At 50.4% G+C, this 21,782-nt stretch overlaps 4 protein-coding genes across 4 annotated transcripts; 3 read left to right on the forward strand and 1 right to left on the reverse strand.

The window, feature by feature from the left end:
- Positions 1 to 962: 962 nt before the first annotated feature.
- Positions 963 to 2,714, forward strand: FIESC28_10906 (uncharacterized protein; the record flags this gene model as incomplete). The annotated part of the gene is made up of 1 exon (XM_031165036.1): positions 963 to 2,714. The coding sequence occupies one exon, from the start codon at positions 963 to 965 to the stop codon at positions 2,712 to 2,714; it is 1,752 nt and encodes a 583-aa protein (XP_031010915.1).
- A 7,766-nt stretch (positions 2,715 to 10,480) lies between these two features.
- FIESC28_10907 (uncharacterized protein) lies at positions 10,481 to 12,730 on the forward strand (the record flags this gene model as incomplete). Its single annotated transcript, XM_031165037.1, has 2 exons — positions 10,481 to 10,965; positions 11,020 to 12,730. 2 exons carry the CDS (start codon positions 10,481 to 10,483, stop codon positions 12,728 to 12,730), a joined length of 2,196 nt encoding a protein of 731 aa, XP_031010916.1.
- Positions 12,731 to 14,232: 1,502 nt separating this feature from the next.
- On the forward strand, positions 14,233 to 16,648 carry FIESC28_10908 (uncharacterized protein; the record flags this gene model as incomplete). Its single annotated transcript, XM_031165038.1, has 6 exons — positions 14,233 to 14,388; positions 14,446 to 14,876; positions 14,940 to 15,252; positions 15,314 to 15,648; positions 15,700 to 16,062; positions 16,117 to 16,648. 6 exons carry the CDS (start codon positions 14,233 to 14,235, stop codon positions 16,646 to 16,648), a joined length of 2,130 nt encoding a protein of 709 aa, XP_031010917.1.
- A 588-nt stretch (positions 16,649 to 17,236) lies between these two features.
- FIESC28_10909 (uncharacterized protein) lies at positions 17,237 to 20,162 on the reverse strand (the record flags this gene model as incomplete). The annotated part of the gene is made up of 3 exons (XM_031165039.1): positions 17,237 to 17,784; positions 17,834 to 19,781; positions 19,998 to 20,162. 3 exons carry the CDS (start codon positions 20,160 to 20,162, stop codon positions 17,237 to 17,239), a joined length of 2,661 nt encoding a protein of 886 aa, XP_031010918.1.
- Between the last annotated feature and the right edge of the window lie 1,620 nt (positions 20,163 to 21,782).

Below are 21,782 nucleotides of genomic sequence, written 5' to 3' on the forward strand. Positions count from 1 at the left end.
CCCGCAGGTACGTATTTGTCTTGTCTTATCTTATCTTGCACCTGACCATGACTAGGTAGGTACGGTAGAGCCTCAGGCAATTGAGCGCAATGCAACACATTGATGGAACAAAAGCACAAGCTCTTTTGACTTGGCGGCTGGATCGCGGGGCGAGAACTAGCGGGAGGGCGACATGGGCTTGGCACAGCAACCAATCAAGGGGGGTAAAAGAGCTTGTTACAGTGAGGTCATCACTGGTGCATGGATGCTAAGAGTGGATTCTAATGCACCGAAGACCGGGCGAACAATAGCATGATGAAGCTGCAGATGTTTCTACAACGATGATAACCTTGAACCTTGGCAGGTATCAATATTTTCTGGTCCGAGATAACATCAAGGCCTCGAGAATAGCAAAATCTATGTCTTTTGCACCATCTCATTTTGTAAGTATTACTATATGAGAGAATTTCAACATGCAAAAACGGACCGCTCGGTGTCTCCACCTCCACACCCTCGGAAATACGTACCCAGAAAAAAGATGACTGCCGTCCACTCAACCACGAGCCTTTTCTCCATCGCGACGGCATGCCCGGCACCCGTCGATCCAGCCAGCCATCGCCATCCAACGACAGACCTTTGTTTTTCTCTGGCTCTTCCCTCCTACTCTACTGTTTTTCTTCCTTTCCTTCTTCATCTCGACGTTGTCGTATCTCTTTTCAGCTGAGATCTTCGTCGATTTGAGCCATGTTGATCAGTTGTTAAATCGCCTCCTACATTTCGACTGACGAATACCGACGACTCCTCAAGGGCGTTCCAGGCGCAATTGCCTTACGACATCTGGAATAAACAGCATCTACTGAAGATTCTTCCGAGTCTTCCGTCTGTAGTGTTCACTACAAACATCCGATCCGACCGAAATAACAGTCGGCGCGAATATAAACAACGATCGATTCGCATCCACATTGATCACAACAACGCCAACGATGGATGCTTTACGAGACGCCTTCGCCCATATCTCGGCCCGCGCCGTGAAGGACTGGCCAGCAGGTAACAATGGGAATACCAGCGAAACCATTATCGACAAGGTTCCCTTCAACGTCACCACCCTTAAATACTTCAACTACACACTCTACAGTAACAACACCATCTCCAATGGCTCCAAATGTTACCTAGCTTTCGACCCTTACACTCCAGCTTATGTCTTTCCGAACGGCTCGTGGACCAATGCTACTAAGTGCTACACTGCGATCGAAAACATCAAGACGCGTGGCTTTGTAGGCATTGGCTTTGCAGTCGCTTTTGGAATCGCTCTGGTTCTCAACCTGACTGTTCTGGCCAAGCACGGAAAGATATACACTCCTCGCGACTCTCGATTCTATCCTGTTGGTCGCCGATGGCAATGGTATTGGGCTCTGTTCAGTTCCGCTGCTGCTCTCATCAGTCTTTTCGTCGGCGTCGATATCGATCGTTATTATCTTCAGGAATTGCCCATCACCGTCAACGTCTTCTTCTGGTATCTCTTGTGCATGGGTACTGTCGCCTTGACATGGGAAGCTGTTCGCCATTGGGGCTCATGGCAGGAAAGGAAATTCGTCGACCCCAATCCATTCATTGTGAAAGACGATGACCGCCGTGCCAAGGTCGAATTTTGGCTACCGCTGTGGTTCTACCTCTGGCTGTGGCTGAACTTCTTCATGGTTGTGCCGCGCAGTTGGAAGTTTACTCAACTACAGCATTCGGAAGAGCAGACATTGGCAAAGGCGGTCCCAGGTGCAACAAGCACTCGATTCAAGGCTGGTGCTTTCTGCCTTGTTGTCGCATGGCTCACCATCGTCTTCTCTCTTCATCACTCGATCAAGCATTACAAGCCTCGACACCGTGGTGTCTTCAACCGCGCCGTCGGCTTCCTTCGATATGTGCCTTTCCGTTTCTGGCTCATCTTGCCATTGTCAGCGGCTACCATCGCATACCAGGGCTTTATCTCGTGGGAATTTGACTACTCCATCGTGAAGTACAATGGCAATATCCCCGTCATCTACTGTTGGGGTTTCCTGCCATCCCTTTTGATCCTCTTCATCCAGTACTTCTACGGCCTCTTCACGCCAAACGAGGACAAGGAACTCGTCCGACTGAGACGTGAGCGTGGTGAGATGCTTGACCGTGAACTCGGACTTGTTAACAAACCTGCCTGGTGGAAACGCGTTAGAGGCGACCACCTGCTCACTTTCAAAGACAAGCTCGTCCGCAACGTTAACGAGGTTGGCGGTGGACGCGGCACTGGTCGACGTGTCGAGGGTGATGCGGAACGTGACCTACGTGAAGAGGCGTTGGCTGCGGCCAGAGACGACGATGGATTCGAGATGGGCCACATGCATCGTCCCCTCGACGCTGCCAACAATCCTCGTGTGGATCGTGCTGGTGCTGCTTCCATCTCGTCTAATGCTTCGCGCCTGTCATATGTCCAACCCTACACTGGTAAGAACGACCGTCGTCGGCATGAGCGTAACATGCAAGCTGCCGCCAGCGTCCTCTTCCCCAACAACCTCGCCGAAGAGCGTGCGCGCCGTGAAGCACAACTCGGCCTCGACGGCCCGGCTCCTCCTCCTTATACGGATGGCCAGGGCCGTGGCCGAGCAACCGGACGACCCAGATCTACCGGTCGTAGCAATAGCACAGAGACGACCAACTCTATCACGGCTCCTCCACAGCAGATTAAGAGCATGCTGGATATTTAGAGGGAAGTGTCTTACAAGTCTAATAGTTCGAATCATCAAACATGTTTAAAGTTACAATCGTTCCTGCATCCTCATACTGGGTTACCGGGACGCAAAAGGCGTTACCGTTGTTTGTATGACCGTTGGATATAACATGATGTTATTTTATGGGATGGATATCTTACTATGGGCGCTCGCATTATTTACCTGCCATGGTAGACTTAAACTTGTACGAAAGTCGATACGTTTTTAATGAATAACATTTGCATCGCTTGGCTCTATGTGTTGCCTATGATTTTATAATAAAGTTCCAGCATGACACTATCTACTGAAGAGTTCATGAGTATGGAACATGGCAGGGCAGGATGGATGGATCAAGGTTTAGGCGCGTAATGTTGAAATAAGGGAAGTTAGGAATAGCCATCATATCCGCACTGTTATCTGAGACTGATTAACTTTGACAGTCGAGGCTAACATCCACAAGACAGTATCTTTATTGTTGAAGTTTACATCAAGAAGAAACCCATATCACCATCGTGATAATAGCAAAATGTGTTGGCTACCCTATAGAGGAGCTATCGCCGTGTCGCGAGATCCAACACCTCACATCGCCAAAGATTGATCTTTCAATTGTTTTGGTACTTACTGGTCCATCTCCTAAAACCGCTAAGCAGTATATCGACATTACTCTTCATGATAAATGGTGGGATTGTGTACAGCGTATTGGTTGCAGACTCACAGACAAATAGCCCATGCAACGAAGCATTGTCGAGGACCCTTGAGATCGACACTAGGACCGTCATGATGTCAGTTCTTACTACATCTGGAGTATTGCTTGCTTAGTCTGCAGGATAATCACATGCGGGGGATCCGTCCCCCAGCTGAAGGCGATAAACTACTTGGCGTTGATCGCGGAGCCTCAAAAGCAGGTCTGGACAAGACAAACTGCGAAAGGGTGGCGTCGAAAGCCCATCGTCGCGTTGGGCTCGAACAAAAATCTAGCCAGACTTGCAGCAGGACTGTCGCCTCCGCAAAGGTACCTTGAAGTAGACTTGAAAGGACAGCAGGGTCACACAATATTGCAAGCAGTCAAAATCCTCGAATGGGGCGTCAACCCCAAGGCAGTCAGCACGAGCACACCGGCATGGATATACGGACTAGAACCGAGAGACGGGGTCGAGTAGACTAGCACGGGACGATGGAAGGCAGAAAGAAAAGAGGAATCAAGGACTGTAAGACCTGAGACCATGCGATACGGATAAGCTTCAAAGTCGCACAGAAAGATCGCGAATCGAATCATGAGACTCTTGACGTACATAGGTCCATGCGTTTGCGCACGCGAATGAGGATACCTGCATGAAAGGCCCTTGGATGCATGCAGTCATGATACGTAACAACACATCTAGGCCATGTTGTGTTGGGATCAGGTCGGGTCCTGAACCCGACTCAAAAAGAAAGTCCAGCCCAGCCCACTGCAGTTAGCCAGCTGCATCCATCTAGATCCAAGCTTAACTTCACGATCGCTTGATCTGATCCGAGAGTCAACTTCAAACGTCAGTTGCTGTAATTAGCGAGGCTGATGTTCCAGAGACAAAAGTGTTTAGAAGATCCACCAGAGTGAGTAAAGGTTATGGGATTTTGGGTTTGAGCATAAAAGAGCGGTGTAGGCTCAAAGGCCCGAACAAGTGAGGTCAAAGACAAGAAGAGACAAGTTCAGGACAAGACAGGTAATGGACCAATGTTGTGGATCTCCATCGGGCAATAGAACAGGGCCACTAGCTAGCAAGTGGCTTGGAAACAAAGACAACTCACTAATAATTGTCGGTAGGTAATGAGACAATTGGAAACTGATTAAATTCCAGAGCAATGTCGAATTGCGAAATGCGAGGTTGGGAAATCAGGCGGGTCTATCTCAATTCTGGCCGGCGACATATTGAACATCAACGGGCGCAGTGAGAATTTGTCGCAGGATCAGTCAAGTTGATGTCCCTTGCTTCACCGGCCGCCCACCTGCCGTAGTGTACCGACCCGTGAGCGATATTCCCCTGCCTATGGAGTCGTCACATGGGTGTGGTCGGAATGGGCGGGCGCGGGGCTCATAGTGAAAGTCTCCCAAAGAAGAGTCATCGCTTGTCGTCAACATCCAGTTGGTGTACTGTCTGAGAGTACGAACCAGCACATGCGGGTTAGGCCCAGGGTGCAGTGTGGTAGGTATCCTTTGGGACCATGTTACTATGGTGGATAGGTCTGTCGTCAACCTGCGCCGTGCCTTGCATTTGGTGGCATGATTGGAGAGCGGGCCAAATACTAGTATGAGGGCTCAGACAGTAGTCCAGGAACGATCAAGGTACCGTACGTCTCAAGAGATGGTTTATTTCGACGGAACGATATTGTCGTTCTCTAGGCGAATTAGCACTTTGACAACCAAATAATTGATAGTGTTGAAAGAAGCGGTTGTTTCCTAGCAACCAACAGCCTGGAAACGACTAAAAGGCGGTAAGTACATCTGTGGCTCATCCATTCCAGTTCACAAATGTCTCGGACGAACCTTTATGTATCAGTGCTATTTTGGGTGAATTCCATCGAGAAAATTGTGCCTGGAAATCGGAATTGTGTGCAAATTCCCTTGAAGGCTTGGGGCCCCGACGACGCTGGCCAAGCTTACACGATCAACCAGTCGCACGATTGAGTTGAAGAAAAGACCCTCAATGTTGATCACCTACGCCAAGTGGAGCTGTCATGGCGAGGAGGCGCAAACGGCGGCTGCTTTAGAGGCGGCTGGTTGCGTTGTTTTAGCGTATGCAAGTCAATTGTCGCATCTCTATCGTAATCCCTGGCGCATCTGTGAGAGGAGAACGGCGTTTGGCGGGAGGAGAGACGGGACGGAGGCTTGTGGGAGTGCACGAGTTGCCCGATTCAACTTGCCAGGTACCCGAAAATGCCATGGCCAGGAGGGAAACCCAGTCACGATATGGCGTCTGATCGAGGGTAACGAAGAAAGAGGCTGGAAGTCTAATAGTCACCGCCAATTGACTGACTGGATTGCCACCAATAATTCGGGTACCAATAGAAGCGTGGAACAAGCAATGATGTTCCATGGCTTTGTCGGTTACCCAACACTGGAGTGCTTGGCATCGTCAAGATCCCAATTCGTGATATTAATTCTTGAACAAAGAAACAGTCGATGGATTTGCATTAACGATAGCGTTGCAGGCCTGCATGGTTTAAGCCAATCGTGAAGATGAAGAGCAAGATCATCGGAGGTGTCGATAACAAGGGAACCCTGGATCATGCAAGTCAGTGGATTGCAGGAAAAGTAGTAAGGAGGTGAAGAAGGTGTGATTAATAACAGGACGAGTCTCGCAGTAGATTGCGTACAAAGGTGATTTGTTTTTATCTTCGCTATACTGAAAGAAGCGTCTCAACTGTTCATCTTTTTCTGGCCAGCTGCATCCCACTTTCCAGGGATTTCTTATCGATAGAGGGTCACAGGACGCTTTGATGACGGGAAGGAGGGGGGACGTGCATGATGGAAGGGGGGATAGACAGAGGGGGTGGGGTAGTTACCGTTCATGGCGGAGGGGTTCAATCTGGGAGTCAAGACGGAGTACGGAGGGGTACTTGCCTCTCTTGACCAAGAAGGTACAGTACCTTCTTTTAGCGGCTCCATTATTGAAGAGAGAGCAGCATTAGCTTCGCTCCAATGTTGACAGCTCACAAGCACCACCGTTTTGAAAAGCAACGCAGCACAAGACAAACGGAAATGGCCGGCTCGGAAAAGAAGAACCCTCCCAAGACTGGAGAAGTCTTTCTCAAGGATGCACCCTTCATTGACCGGACCATCTGGTATGGAGGCATGGAGGGTTATGGTAAGGCAAGGTACAGTACACGTCAACCAGCCACCTCAAACTCTAGAAAGCTTCTCTGAAAGTCAATTTCAACCGGCCGCCTCCGATCTTTGGAAGACGCTACAGATGAAGAGCTGTCTCTTGAGGACATCGTCAGTGTATTTTATGAACGATGGTTTGCGGTATCAGTAGAAAGCCATGCGTGATGCAAGTGTCTGTATGGTATCCTGTACTTACCACATACCACAGATCACCATTCATCGTGGACGACTAGAACCTTTCCATTTGCACATCACCTGGGCAGTTTGTGAGCCCCGAAACAAAAATGCATTCCTCCCAAGCTGCAAGCGTTGCGTCCACCTACAACTTGCAGAAACACAGACGCGAGCTGCGTTACTCTCTCCACACGCCTCGGCTTTATGCTGTGCGCCTCTTTCAACGGACGGCTGGGGCACCCTGACTGGCTTGGACTTGAGATTTTCCTCTGTGACTTTTGGCTTGGCAATATTCTCCCGGCCATGTTTAACCTTGATGCCATATGTCTGTCACGACACTGTGTATCAAAGCTCCCCGGACAGGCACGAGAGTACAATTCACATAGTTTGGTACGGGTTGAAAGTGCCTGACTTTGACCACGATCCACTTAGTTTACTTCATCTACAACCACACACCGCCGTGAAACACAGACTACTACATGCAATCAGAAGTTTTGGGGCATGCAAAAGTAGCCCGTAGGTATCACTCGACCTGCATAACGCACCTCTCTCCTTCACCACTATGGGGAGAGACTCGGAACAATTAGCATTTACTAAAACAACAAAGACTGCTATCATGGAAGCTTCAATGCGTCATAAAATGTCAGCATTGGGTCGAGTCTGACCTATGTACGGCACCTTCGGAATCAATAGTTAGCCTCAAGCAGCGAACTACCAGAGCCTGTCAAAACGACCCTGAAACCTGACCACTACCCGTGGTAAATCCATCTGTATTCTTTGCGAGGTTTCACGTCATTGCTTACGCCCAACGGTGCCAACACGTTGGGTCTTTGAGCTCTTGTCCGAAGCCCTTGTTGTCATTCCATCTCAAGCCACGTCTGGTTTCAGACCGCAACATTGGAAGCGAATAGCGATGCAGCGGAGACATTTCAATATGTTTTTTTTTTGTTGGTGAGAACGTGACAGAAAGGCTGCACTCTACGTTGATGTAGCTTACGTTTCCCCACACTCTGTACTCTTTTCATCGTCGACCTGAATCTCAAAGCCCACGGGCACCGACCTGCAGGATCCAGGCACAATCATGCCTTTCAACCTATCATCAATCGTGCAAATAGAGCAAAACACTGGGCATTAGGGATGCGGCGAGGGGTATGTATTGGATCAGAATGCATGGACAGCCTGGCCACCTAGATGACCTGTCCGGGACGCCGTCTAGTAACCAAGATATAATCTTATACGGTCTGATATCGGCGATGTGTTAAAGCGAACATGATATGATATGCCGCAAGCGTGTCCATAGCAACCAGGAACAAGATTGTCAAACTATCCCTACAAATTGATTAGAAACCGGAACCGTATTATTCTCGGTACGGTAAGTAGGAACAAGAATGGGAACTTGCAAGGTGAACGCCAAGGCCCCATCACGGCCCCTTGCGGCCGGTCAGGGACGGCTTCGCTTCGAGTCAAGCACAGGTTTTTGGTTCACCATGCAGCTGGCGCGAGGTTTATTTTTACCATCGCACAGCGGCAGATTGAGGGTCCCTAGTGAGTCAAACTATCAAAGCGCCGCCTACAACCTTCGCTGACATGGCTCCCTAGACCCACCCAAGGCTAAGAAACCAACCCCTCGCATGTATGCTGGCCCTAATTCGGTTGGCGATGTCCCAGGATTTCAACCAAGGTATGAACAGAGGCTGGTCCGGCCGCGAGCTACGACCAGCAGGTTATTCTCGTTTCAATGATGCGATCTACATGGCCTGGGATGATAGAACAGACAGATGCTCGCTGCATACGGTATCTCACTGGAGTCGTTCGGAACCCTCATGTTCACATCACCCTTGGTCGGGCTGTCGACCGTCAGCTTGCTTTACCACTAGCTTGCAGCTTGTTGGTTGATCGAGCTGCAACGCTTGCAGGGTTATGCCTAGCATGGGTCATATCAGGTACATGCTGGCGCTATGTACCTGGCCCGCCCCCTGCTCAACAGTGCAGGTGACCTGTACCTGACGTCTCTGACTGGCATGAGTTGTTGTTCTGTGTGCCCTCAAACAGTGGAATTATTCAGCAAGGTGTTGTGCGACTCCAATCACTCTGCACATGTTGTTTGAAGCCAGTGCTGGATATTGGACCCGCGCGCCTGGGTACGACAGGTACCCAGGTTTGTTCTTACTTGCGCAATTCCAGACACACCCATCTCACCTAACAGTCACCGCTCAAAATACGGAGACCTCTATCTGTGACAAGCATCGACTCATCCTGCTACACGCTCCCCACCAAAGCCGGCGGTGCCCTGCCCTGTAAGGATTTCCCACGAGACAAGTCACAAGTCGAGCTGTGATCGGTCGCAAACTGGCAAAGCGGAGACGCAGAAGGTCGTTGGCGCCGTGTGAACCGAGTCCAGAGCTCCTCGCCCAGCGAAACTCAAGATTGATGGCATCCAGTGCCAGGCTCGATTTACAGCCAGCTGGAGCCCTAGAGAATTAGGTTCTTGTCGGTCTTTCCACCTGCGGTGATCCGGGTCGATGAGCATGACAAGAGCAGGGACAGCTGTGTGAAGTGGCTGGCCCCTAGATTGATTGGTCGGACAACACGACTAACAAAGACTCCGACCTAGTGTAAGGAAAACAAGAAGAGAGAGTTGGGCGACTCGACTCGATCCATGCCTCCATGCATCCATCCCGGATCCGGACTCCACAGACACAATCGATTTGGGGTGGAAAAGCAACCATAGACATACATCATCGCCACGCTTACCCCTGCGGCCCTTCCACTTTTCCCCTCTGTGCCCCTGTCTCGACTTACCAGTTGCAACTGTCAACCTTTTTTTTTTCTTTTGCGTCACGCACGTTGGGTTTTATGTTGTCACTACTGTACCTTTTACTTACATACAGTTTCAACACTTGCTTTTTAGTAACTTGTTGACGAGTTCAAACTGAAACTACCAAGCGTGGTGCTGAAGATACAGAGAGACTCACAAGTCTGACCGATTGTATCACTTTGGCAGCTATCATCCATCCAAACAATATTAATTCACCTTATTCTGGTCCGTGTCGCTTTATGGATCTAGGCCCTGGCCTTGGCTCGCTTGCATCACCACTACGCACGCCTCCCTCCCCCGCCGGCATTTCGCACGCTCTGAGGCGGGCCTTAGCACGTCGTGGGTACTGTACTGTAGGAGTCTGAGAACGCCTCTGTTCATCCTCTTACAACTCTCACACTCCCTCTTTCTGCATCCTCGTTGTCTCTCCTCTTAACCCCTTACATATCTTCCCATCCCTCGTCCATCCGGGATTAACGTCCAGCATTGACCTGTTCCGCCCTGTGTGTGCGTGTCTTGTTACTTTCTGGCGGCATATTACTTTTTATCTCCATCTCCCCCCAAAATTCTTAGGAGCCTACCTTTGTCCTGTCCACCGGGGTTGCCTGCGCCTGGCCGTCATAATTCGAACCGCACCCTTTGCTGAGTTCTTCCGATTGTCTTGCATTCCCCAGCCTCATAAGATTATTGGCGCATACGAGTGCAAATAACGCAGTCCCGACAGCACTATATAGCCGTGGATAACGATTACCCGACCGTCTTCTCATCGTACCTGTGCGACCAGGACGTCGCACCCCTACGGGCATCTTTCTTGCCTGCTCCCGAAAGATAACTCTGCGGAACGGCAAAAGCGTCACTGGTATCTGTAGTATTGCAGCCAAATATCGATTTTGACTTTTTGTCGCAATGGCGGCTGCTTTTCGACCAGTGAATTCACCGCTGGCCATGACAGTTTCCCGAGAAGACGTCATGGGTCCCTCGTCTGCAACTCCTCGACCCAACACAGCTCCTCAATCACACTCATCAAGACCCGCCGAAGATGGTGCAACCCCTACGAGAGCTACATTTAACATGGCCAGTCAGAAGCCTCTTCCGTCGAGTCCATTTCCACAGGGAATCCAGGTACCCGAACAACCACTCAAACCAAAGATGCCTCGACGTCACGACTCGCGGCACTCAAACAAATCAGGCGATTCTGGGGACGTAGATATGGATGATTCCGATGAAGAGACTGGTACTGTCGACGACGGAGCTGGATCTGACGATGAGAGTGTCGGCGCAGATGGGCCACGCTCTAGTAAGAAGAAGAAGTCGCAGCGCTTCTATTGTACAGACTACCCGCCTTGCAATCTGAGCTTTACACGCAGCGAGCACCTGGCCAGGCACATTAGGTCAGTAAATATTTCGATTTGTACGGTCTCGGTGGTGCTGACTGTTTACTTTAGAAAACATACGGGTGAACGGCCCTTCCAATGTCACTGCTCACGCCGCTTTTCGAGACTCGACAATTTGAGACAACACGCACAGACGGTTCACGTTAACGAGAATATTCCAATGGATTCATTAGCAGCAACGGGCTCCCGATTTCAACGGCAAATGCGCCCAGACCGGGTAAGGCAAGCTGGCAACCGAGCAAGAGCATCAACAGGTGGCAGTGCGGGAGGCCCTCAGCGAGGGCATTCTAAGTCGCTATCGACATCGAGTATTACTAGTGTTAGCTCAGTCGGCTCTGCTTATAGTGCCCAAGACGTCAGACGGCGACCACCACCATTGGTCATGGCTGATCCTCGCTCCCGGCTATCGTTCGAATCGTACAGGAGTTCTATGGACGGCGGACTGCCGCAATACCGAGCCGTTTCACCGAGCGAATATGGAACACCTACTTCGTCTACCTTCTCGACGGGACAGAGCAGCCCTCGATGGGGACCTGGCGTTTCATCCCCAGCTACCTCACACTCACGATCTCACAGCATGTATACCACGGGCTCCCGCACACCGGGCCGCCGCTTAAGCGTTCCGTCAGGAAACAATCCATTCCAATCTCCTGGTGCACTAGGAAGGCCTATAATGTTTGGACCCAACCCTGGCCCTGTCAACGCTTCGAATGTGGGTGCTCCCCCGCCAACTAGTAACGGCATCCCTTCATCCCCTACTGCCGCGACTTCTCAGTGGCCTCGCAGAGAGTCGTTATCTGAAAGCGATTGGCGCCGAAGAACCTGGCATCCAGACAGCCGCAACATTAATGGAAACCCGAGTCAGCTAAGCTCCGTTGTGAATCAGTCCTCAGTCCGTCCGAACCCGCCACCACCGATTGCGAACCCCTCCAACTCTCAGTCTTCATTCCGTCTACCCGGAATTGAGTCTTTCGATCCCCTGCCACCTCGTCCTCCTACTCCATCTAGGAGACAGCCTTCGCCAATGATGGTCGATGCGGAATCCCACGTGCGCGCTTCCTATCAACCACATCTCCCCGAGACCCCGATAGACGAGAGACGGAATCTCAACATGTACGACGCTAGTATCCAGCGTGGCCTCAATCGCCTTGATATCAATCACAATACGCCACCTCGTGACAGTGCTGGTTCATGGGCCTCGGAAGCGAACAAGGCGGTTCAAGCCCAGGCAGAGCATGTGCGACTCAATCCTCCTATGGTTCGCTTCGAGGAGCGCCCACCAGTATACCAGGGGCCTAAGCCTACATCCGCGCCGCGATCTCTGCACCATCACACCATGTCGGCGCCTTCCATTACAACATCCAGGGAAAACAAACGGCGGGGCTGGTATCATGGACCCGTGCCTGTTCAGAGAGATGGCAGAATGCCACAGGAGCAGCAGGATCCGCGATTGGCCCATGTTGACAGAATGGTGCATCCTAACTTCACCGGTTTCAGTGGATTCCCTGTAAAAGAAGCCCCGCCTCATCACCAATATCAACATCCGCAGCAACAGATGGCTTCTCAGTCTCAGCAACCACCCCAGCAACATCAGTACCAGCAGGTTCAGCACCCACAACATCCGCAGCATCCGCAGCAACAGCAACAGCAGCAGCAACAGCAACAGCAACAAGGACGACCGGGAAGCAACGGCTCCCTGGGACGGCTGGAGGCTTTGGTTGCTGTTGCAACAAGCGAAGGTTCGACCGCCAAAGCGTACTGAGTTGGAGGCTGTCCCCGTAGCAGTCACTTACCTACATCTCTTCAATCCGTACCTGTCGTTTCGAGACGACGATGACTTTTATGACTTTACGACCTATTTCCTTGATTTCAGTGCAACTTGACTTTATACCCGGAAGCGGAAACGAAGCACGTTACGGGCATGAATTAGTTAAATGATACACGACCATGATCCCTTTGGTTATACGACGAACCCCTCTCTTTGGAACCGACACCTTTCCTTTGGACACGACGACAACAGTACATCAGCTTTCCAGGCAGATTCGAGAGACGACCTCTTCCTGATCAGGGCAACTTGTTTGAATCTCGCGATCTTGTAGGGCAAATTGGTTTTGTTTGATGGGTTCCTACGACAATCGTTCTTTTCTATGAGTTTTGATTAAGGGTTTCTCGACTCATTTCTCCATCAAACCTGGCATGGTCTGCACTCGAAGAACAACGACTTTACTGGTTCTTACCCTGGCGATAACGGCAGACTTAGCTTTGTTGAGTACAGCTGCACAACAAGTTGGACTCGATTCAGTCCGAGGGTGTTGCAAGACGTTATGGAGACGTTTTTCACTAGCGGGATAGGAGGATGGGCTTGAATTTGATACCCTATGACTACAGCGTTTCTATTGGCGTTTATCAAGATGATTGGCTTAGACTTGTTTCTCAGGATTATCACGACTTTTCCTTGTTATGGAGTAGTTGGTTTGGCAATGGAGTCTCGGCTCTGTTTACAGATTGATGAAGAGGAGGCCCAGTTTTTGATAGTTATGATGATGTCTCATAGTTATGATAGTGTTGCCCAGGCGTGAAACTGGGTTGTAATGAAAGCTGAATTACGACTTGTATGTTTGACCATGGCGACTGAGATACCCTCCAATGGGTTCATGTCAATCGCTGCCATAAACTGGTATGTCGATCAGTTACCAAAATCTGATGACTGTGGTGGTGCGGGTTATACCGAGTTTGTTTCGGCGATGACCAATCTTTCTGATCTAGATTCGCGAAAGGGGGACTGACTGTTGTTCATATACTTGAAAGAGCAAGTCGAGGACCACGATCGTCAATGCCATCGACATTGGACCCAGCATCTGTATAGGTACCTACCTACAGTGCCTAAGGTAGGTAATCTATCCTTCTGGGCAGACGACGACAGATTTGAGACATAAATGTCGAACCCCGCAATTTGTATGGCGATAAAGTGGTTCTTGACAATCGAGTCTTAGATTCTCGAGGTCATATTCGCTTAACAAAAAGCTCCGGGCCTGGGCCGGGCTGGGGGTTAGAGTGACGTCGTCGATACATCATATACAGGCAAAATGTCGTCGGGTTTATCAATACCATGACGGATCACACAGCGAATGATGCTGAATTTGACTACTGTGAGTGAAATGCCAGTAGCTGATCGCTGCTAGTGTAACATTAAACCCATCGCATAATTCGCACCTCATAATCCTGCACTGTCTTCGCCAATTCTTTCTCTCAAGAACAATAAAGATGGAAGATAGCGCAGCTTCTGGCCGACTACGTCCACTACTACCAGGTCCGACTCGTGATGATCCTCCTAGCTCAAGACCGCCCTTTAAACTGAACATCCCCAAACGAACTTCTGTTAAGACAGCCTGCCAAGCTTGTAGGCAGCGAAAGGCAAAGGTATACGCTAACATACCCATCATCAGCTGTGCAATCTCACTGACTGGGTTTTGATAGTGCGATGGGCAGAGACCGAAATGCTCGGCTTGTAAGGCTGGTGGGCGCGACTGTCAGTATGCGAGCCACCCTTTCGAAGCAGAGGCCTTGGCCTTGAAGAGAAAGCATGACGAACTACAGGAGCGTGTGACCAATCACGAGAGTCTGTACTCATCTCTCAGGACTAAGGAACAACACGAGACAGATGAGATTCTGCGGAGGATACGCGCTGGCCAAGATATCAGGACCGTCACCGAAGACATGCCAGTAAGGAATCTGACCAAGCAGAACAATAACTCCACGGTATCGAACCAGCAGAAGAACCCTCTACTACGACACGACAGTGCCAATACTTCCAACAGCGCCACTACATCCGGAAGCGCAAGTTCGCCAACTTTCTCTGCTGCTCGTGCCAGCTTTTCTGGAACACAGCAGCCCAGACTCACGGCCCCGTAAGTAGAAGATGAAGCTGCACATTGCCTATAGTCGTATGCAGAATATCTAAAACCGTTTAGAACTGATCATCCCGGCTATATCTTTGAGGAGGCCTGGCGAGATACCCAACGAAGAGCTTCCGAAGACTTGTTTACCGACCTGCCAGGATATACACTGCCGCTTTCAGAATGGACAAACGCCTACCACGACGATAAGCTTCTAAGTCACTTGATGCTCCTGTTCTGGACATGGGATACAGTGTGTAACCGCATCATCGATAGAACGATATTCGAGGAAGACCTTAAGAGCCTCGATCCCACGACACTGGGCGCCCCTTCAGAACTCCGTTTCTGCTCGCCATTTCTTGTCAATGCTGTTTTAGCCGTTAGCTGCGTATGTAGGCGATACGTGATCAACTTCGTGGCCTGATCCCTGACTAACCGTGAGATTGCAGCTGTACTCTACCAACTCTGCGACAGTCAGCATACCAGGCGAGCTTAGCACGAGAGGTCGTATTTTCGCCCAAGAAGCTATAAGATGCTTGAAGCTCGAAGATACACGTCCTTCGCTACCGGTTACACAGGGCATGGCGCTTATGTATGTCTATGAAGGTGCTTTAGGCGATGGAGAAACAGCACTTGAGTTTCATACTCTAATGCAGCAGCGGTATAAGGCGCTTCAACTTGATGATATCCAGCGCTCGACGGATACGGCCATTGCGGGCTCGAGACAGCGTGCCGAAGCCCACGCTCTGTCTTGGATTCAGTGGGGGTTCTATATCTGGGATTGGTAAGTCGTACACTCGCTGAGGGAGTCAACCAATCTGACACATATGATTAGGAAGCCAATGCATGGACTATGTCGTCGTCTTGTGATAAAGCGACCCAGGCGCGAAAAGACATGGCAAGAAGATGGGGCACCGCTTAACAGAAAGGAGAACCCCGAGTATTGGTGGTTTCCATATCCCTTGTCTGTAGCACCTCAACGGTCACTGAAGCGCGAGATCTTTGACGCCGAATGCACTTTCACCGAGCTCACCGAGCAAGTACTCGACTTCATCATCCCTATGGAACAAGGCGTTCCACCCTCTTTCAACGCTGGACGAGCGCTCGAGCTCTACTCTGCATTAATGGAGTGGAAATTCTCGCTACCAGAACCCTTGAGAGCCGAGAATGCGGTTCTTCCTGCTGCTATTCTCTTGCAGTAAGTATCCTACTGAAGTCGAAATCTCTGGCTTTGGTACTAATCTTCACTCAGTCTCAGCGCGGATCTCGTAGCCGTAAGCATTCTACAACCCTTCGACAGCGTCTCCAAAACAACTTTCGGCCCCTTCAACCCACGCTCCATGACCTACGCCCATGCCACAAACGCCATGTCAACAATCTGGCACTTCCGTGCTCTCTACACTCTTCGCAACGAACACTGGCTCATCCAAGCCAGTTCTGTTTGCGCCTTCCGCGTCCTTTTCGCCATCGAAGAAAGCCCAATCCAGCTCGAAACATTCATCAAAGCATGCCGCGCTCTTCTCGAACTCAGCGAAGCTTTTCCCATTGCAGAAAAAGTTCTGTACTCCATCGAGTCAGTTGTCAAAGAGAAGGGAGTAAACCTGCCTTCGTATGCGAAGGAGTATATGCCCCATGGAGCGGGGGAAGGAGTTGCGGAGTTGACGGATATCAAGGTTAGAGACCATACAGTTATAGCTGAGAAAGCCTCTGAGGCGACTGAGGATCGGTTTACATTGACGGGGTTACTTTCGGCGTTGGCACCCAATGAAACAGCGGTGGATTAGATCTATACACATCACGCATACATGAAAGGATAGAGTGTTTTGTTTTCTTGGGACTGCTTGAGTTAGATAAATCACCGCGGCGACGCGCAGGAACTGTGCTATAGATAGACGAAAGGCCAGTTGAACTTGGTAACAACTTTGGAAACCACATCTGGCGACATTACAATACAGAGAGTGGTTGATTGACCTGTGTAGACAGAGATGTGTGACAATATTCTGAAGGTCGTCTCTTTGTCAAGAATAGTGAGACGGTTTGCGTGCTCAAAGAATATCAAGGACATATATATGCGAAGCGTCAAATTCACTAAAACCTTATCGCTGATTTCGTCTGGGAACATCTTGTAGTCAACAACTCTATAAATCGGCTTTCAGCTCATTATTATTGACATATGCAATAGCTATCATGAATACTCCAAGAAGAATATCCTTTAGTAGCACATCATCGACATTCGCTCTCTTGTTTTCCGTATCCTGCTTGTCCTCCGTACGAGCCATCCCGTACGCCTCGTCACCCATCTATCATACCATATCATCATCTTGTCCAGAAACGCCTGCAAAAAATTATTCCCACCTCGTGCTTGCCAGTCATTACATCTCCTGCTGCGCGGGAACGTGTCCCTCGACAGCGCTCAGCGCGCCGAGGTTGACTTCACCGAGGCGCTCGCCCTTATCCTGGACACCTGCCAGGAGAGCAACACACTCAATCACGTCCTCTGGTTCCAGAAGATGAGACTTGGCCAGCGTGACCTTTGTACTAGCGCCAACGGTGACTGTGAAGACGTGGTTGGCGTCAAGGACAGGGCCCGAAGCGGCGTTAAGGCTGCGGAACATGTCCTCGTCGGTGAAATCATCGCCCATGCACAGCGCAAACTCAAGGTGGCCAGTGCCGGCGTTGTCATCTGCGGTGCCAGGGGTGTGGTACATAGTAATGAGGCGCTTCGCGATCTCTCCCTTGTTGATGAAGGTAGGGCGGACTTCGATGTTCGCCTTGCCGGGCATCACCTCCACATCCCACTTGGAAGCGACAGTCGACTCAAGCTCCTTATGGCATTCTCGCGACATGTGTAAGCCTTGCTCGGGATCGGCCAATCGGTAGTGCCATGTCAAGGCGCATCGCTTTCGCTCGATGAAAGAACCTATATCACGTCAGTATATGCTTAGTAATTAAATAATCGGGAAACAAACCTTGAACTCTATCGGTGTACTTCTCAAACACTTGCATCACCTCAGCTTGCCATCCCATGTCGAACTTCTCCGCCAGGTTCTCCCACTCATCTGAGCCAGGGTGCTTCATAAAGCTACCGTGCTCGGCTGAAAATCCAAGACGGGTATTGTTGCCAAGGTGTTGCTTCAAGAATTCCTGGTCTCGTCCCGAAATGATCCAGACCGCATTCTTAGGATCAGCAGCCAACAGGTCGAGTGTGTGGATGAGGCGCTCCGATGGCACGGCAGCACTGGGCTCGCGCACAATAGGTGTCAGGGTACCGTCGTAGTCGAACATGAATAGACGCTTATTGGCGGAGCGGTATTGTGTGAGAAGAAGAGCACGGTCGAGGAGGGGTGTAGAGTTTGCTGAGCTGGTGTCGCCGAGAACATTATAGACCTTGCGAATGAACTTAGTGATCCAGGACTGAACATTGTGCTCGGTAACGTGGCGGTAAAGGCGGGACTGCATCTCCAAGCGCTTGTCCTCAGACATGGTAAGAGCAGTATTGATCTTCTCAGCAACACCGCTAAGATCCCATGGGTTGATGTGAATGGCGTCGCTCAAACTACTAGCGGTACCGCTGAACTCGGAGAGAATGAGAGGAGCGTTGCCCTCTTTCTGGCATATGATGTACTCCAAACTGGTGGTGTTCATACCGTCACGAACAGAGGTGATGAGACCAATATCACTGGCGCGAAGGAGGGCGAAGTACTCGTTCTGGCTTAGATACTGGGGGTAGTGCTGGACAGGAGAGAAGCCCAGACTACCGTACATACCGTTGATGCGCATGACGAGCTCGTTGACGTGGGTCGCAACCTTTGTGTCGTCCTCCATATCCTCCTTCTCTGCCTCGACGCTGGTGGGTGAGGTGACCTGAATCAGGACCACTTTCTCGCGCCACTCTGGGTACATCTCGAGGAAGCGCTCAAAAGCCTGCAGTTTTTGGGCGACACCCCTGACACTGTCAAGACGGTCACGGCCGACAATGATTTTCTTGCCATGGTAGAGTTGGCGCAGGGCATTGCACTTTTCCGTTACAGCATCAGTCCAAGCAAAGTTCTCGACCTTGGTAGCATCAATACCAATAGGGAACACTCCAACTTGGACACGAGTTCCATAAGCATCGATTCCAAGAGTGTCAGATGGAAAGCCAAGAATTCGAGTACAGCAGCTCAGGAAGTGGCGAGAATAGCTGTAAGATTGGAATCCAATCAGGTTGGAGCCCAAAACACCCTCAAGAACCTCCTTACGACGGGGCAAGCAGCGGAGGAACTCGCTACTGGGGAAGGGCGAATGCAGGAAGAATGAGATGTACATGTTAGGCACTCTCTGTCGCAGCATGCTAGGAAGCAACATGAGGAAGTAATCGTGAATGATCACAATGTCGCCGGGCTTGTAAATCTCGATGATCTTGTTTGCAAACTTCTGGTTCATGCGGTAGTAGTCGGCCCACTGGACGCGCTCGCGTCTGCCGTCGGTCGGCTCATGTTGCTTGTAGTGAAGAAGCGTGTAAAGATCGTGCTCAGCATATCGTCGCCAGCGGGCCTGGTCCTTGAGAAGGATACCCTCAGAGGTGGCCTCAGACTCATCGGAGAGCCAGACTGGGTAGGTTCGGATAGTCTTGTTGTGGGACAAACGGTACTCGAGGCGGTCCTGGTCCTCGCGAGGAACCCAGAGACCGTCAATTGGGGGAGGAGTCGGTAGGCGCGTGTTACCATCAATGGGAACAGGTGCGGAGAGGGCGTTGAGAGAAGTGGCACCCAAGGTGTTTGGGGCGGGCGTGCCGGGTGAAGTAGCGACGTCATCGGTAGGAGCGTCAATCTCGCCGGTCCACGCGACGACAGTGTGATTCCATGGTGTAGCGTCGGAAGAGAGGTATGCGAAGGAATCAAAGAGAGCGGATTGACCGCGACGAGATTTCAAGTCCTAGAAAGAAAGACAAATAATTTAGCTGGGGTTCAATTTTCATGTGACAGAACGAATAGGGCGCGAGGGGAAGCGGCAGGGAGCTCAAGCTTTGGTTGGAGAAGAGGGGAAGCGAATGCAAGCTAAAGAGCCGACCCCAGTCCAGCGAGTTGATACGAGATGAGGATCCATGGATGTCTTGGGGCAAGCGAAAGTGAAGCGGAATAGTCTACATACCCAATCACCGCCTTTTCGATAGACAAAGGAGTGCGGTGTGTTGAAGGTGGCCGAGATAATGTTACCGCTGAGAGCCAAGTCGGGGTTGGCAGCTCGAATCTCGGACAAGGACTCGCGACGGCGCAAGGTAGGCTCGCCGCCAGTGTTATCGGTGTTGGAAGCCATTTCGCTGATAATGATGTGATATGAGAGTAAGAGCTCGGTATAGGAAAGTCGTAGAACGAGGAGGGCTGTCAGCTGGCGTCTCCTTTAAGATTGTATTGTCGAAGGAAGGGGATCGCCGTCTCTCTCGCGCGGAGGGAGTTTGTTGTAGGTAATGCGCGCAGGTCTTCCGTGATCAAGGTGATGTGGAAAGTGAGGATGAAGAGGAGAAGAATGCTGAAGCTTAGCTATGTAAGCTGCGCAGTGAGTAAAGAATGGTTGAGGGAGAGTTGTGGAAGAGGAAGAAGAGAGGTTGTCGGAGGGATGGAGCGGGACAGAAGAGAGAGGAACGTAGAGAAGGGGAGAGAACAGAAGTTTGATAAGGCAGATAACAGTAACGGTGACGTTAGATGGTGGTTTTCCACAGTTCACTCACTCAAACTAACTTGACTTAAGTTAACCTGAGAGGAGAGCCTGGTTAGTCTCAAATCGGTCCGGGCAGTTTCGGCGATTCATCGTCGTGTGTTGCTGAGACGAGGCCAGAACCAGAACCTCCCACTTGATGGTGGGGCACCCATGATGAAGGTCCAAAGTCCAAGGTCCAAGGTGCCTTGGAAGTGCGTCAGTCAGTATTCACACCTGGTAGACTAACTGTTATGGGTCTCAACAAGTCCAATCAATATTCACGACATGATTTGACTGCCTGTGAATGATTCTGATACAGATGAATATCATAGCTTGAACCAACTTCAAATTTTGAGAGTAACACAGATTATTACACTCACATGATCTCTTTTGTTTAAACTTTAGCATCACCTATCAAATCCTCAGCACACTTCTAGCTCACGGGACGGAGCAAAGTTGCTAAAGGCCCGACAACTGCCAAGATCCATCGACTTGAGCTGCCAACTTGAGAGAGCCCAAAAAGTCGATGCCGATCAGGTACAGACGGACATTCAATGGCCGATCCAGAACCGGGTACCTAGTAGTTTTAAACACGCACAGCACCGTTACAGCAAACGTACATCATCTTCAACATCCATTGGGACCTCTTCAACACCGCCAGATTCGGCATCACGGGACGACTTGGCGTAGGTGCATCTCACCACTTTATTCCCTCTCAGTCGAGACTTTTGTGATCAGCTATACTTTCTCTGCATCAGATCATAATGGTGAGGTGGCAAGATTTATATCTCTGGGGCCCTGCATGGTTTATTCCCATGTGACCGTGCCCATGAAATTGGGGAGAGGACAAAAATGGCGGGGGAGGGGCATAGTGAGATTTATTCGGCCGACATTGGCGTTGGTTGCTGATTGAGTTTCTCCAGGACGCGGAGAAGTCGTAGGGGAAACTTACTCAGCTATTAGGGCTGACCAAGTATGTTTATGAAACCATTATTCAGCCATGGTGTCCTTTACTCGATGTCAGAGGTTGGAACTCTCCTAGCTGAATCATTGAGCATTTGGAGACTGGTGTTTCGTTATTCTGTCAATGGCGTCGAGCTAGGCGTTGCAATGGCATCAGTTATTGCTAGAGTACCCTGACGGCTAAAAGTTAAATCAGACGACATAAGAGTCTTGGGAAGGTGTAGAATATTGTCCTTGAAATTATCAACCTCCAATGTCCCAGAGTCTTGGATAACA

The sequence above is a fragment of the Fusarium coffeatum genome (assembly GCF_003316985.1).
Source record: "Fusarium coffeatum strain FIESC_28 chromosome Unknown BRIP53273_contig_344, whole genome shotgun sequence".
NCBI lineage: Eukaryota > Fungi > Ascomycota > Sordariomycetes > Hypocreales > Nectriaceae > Fusarium > Fusarium coffeatum.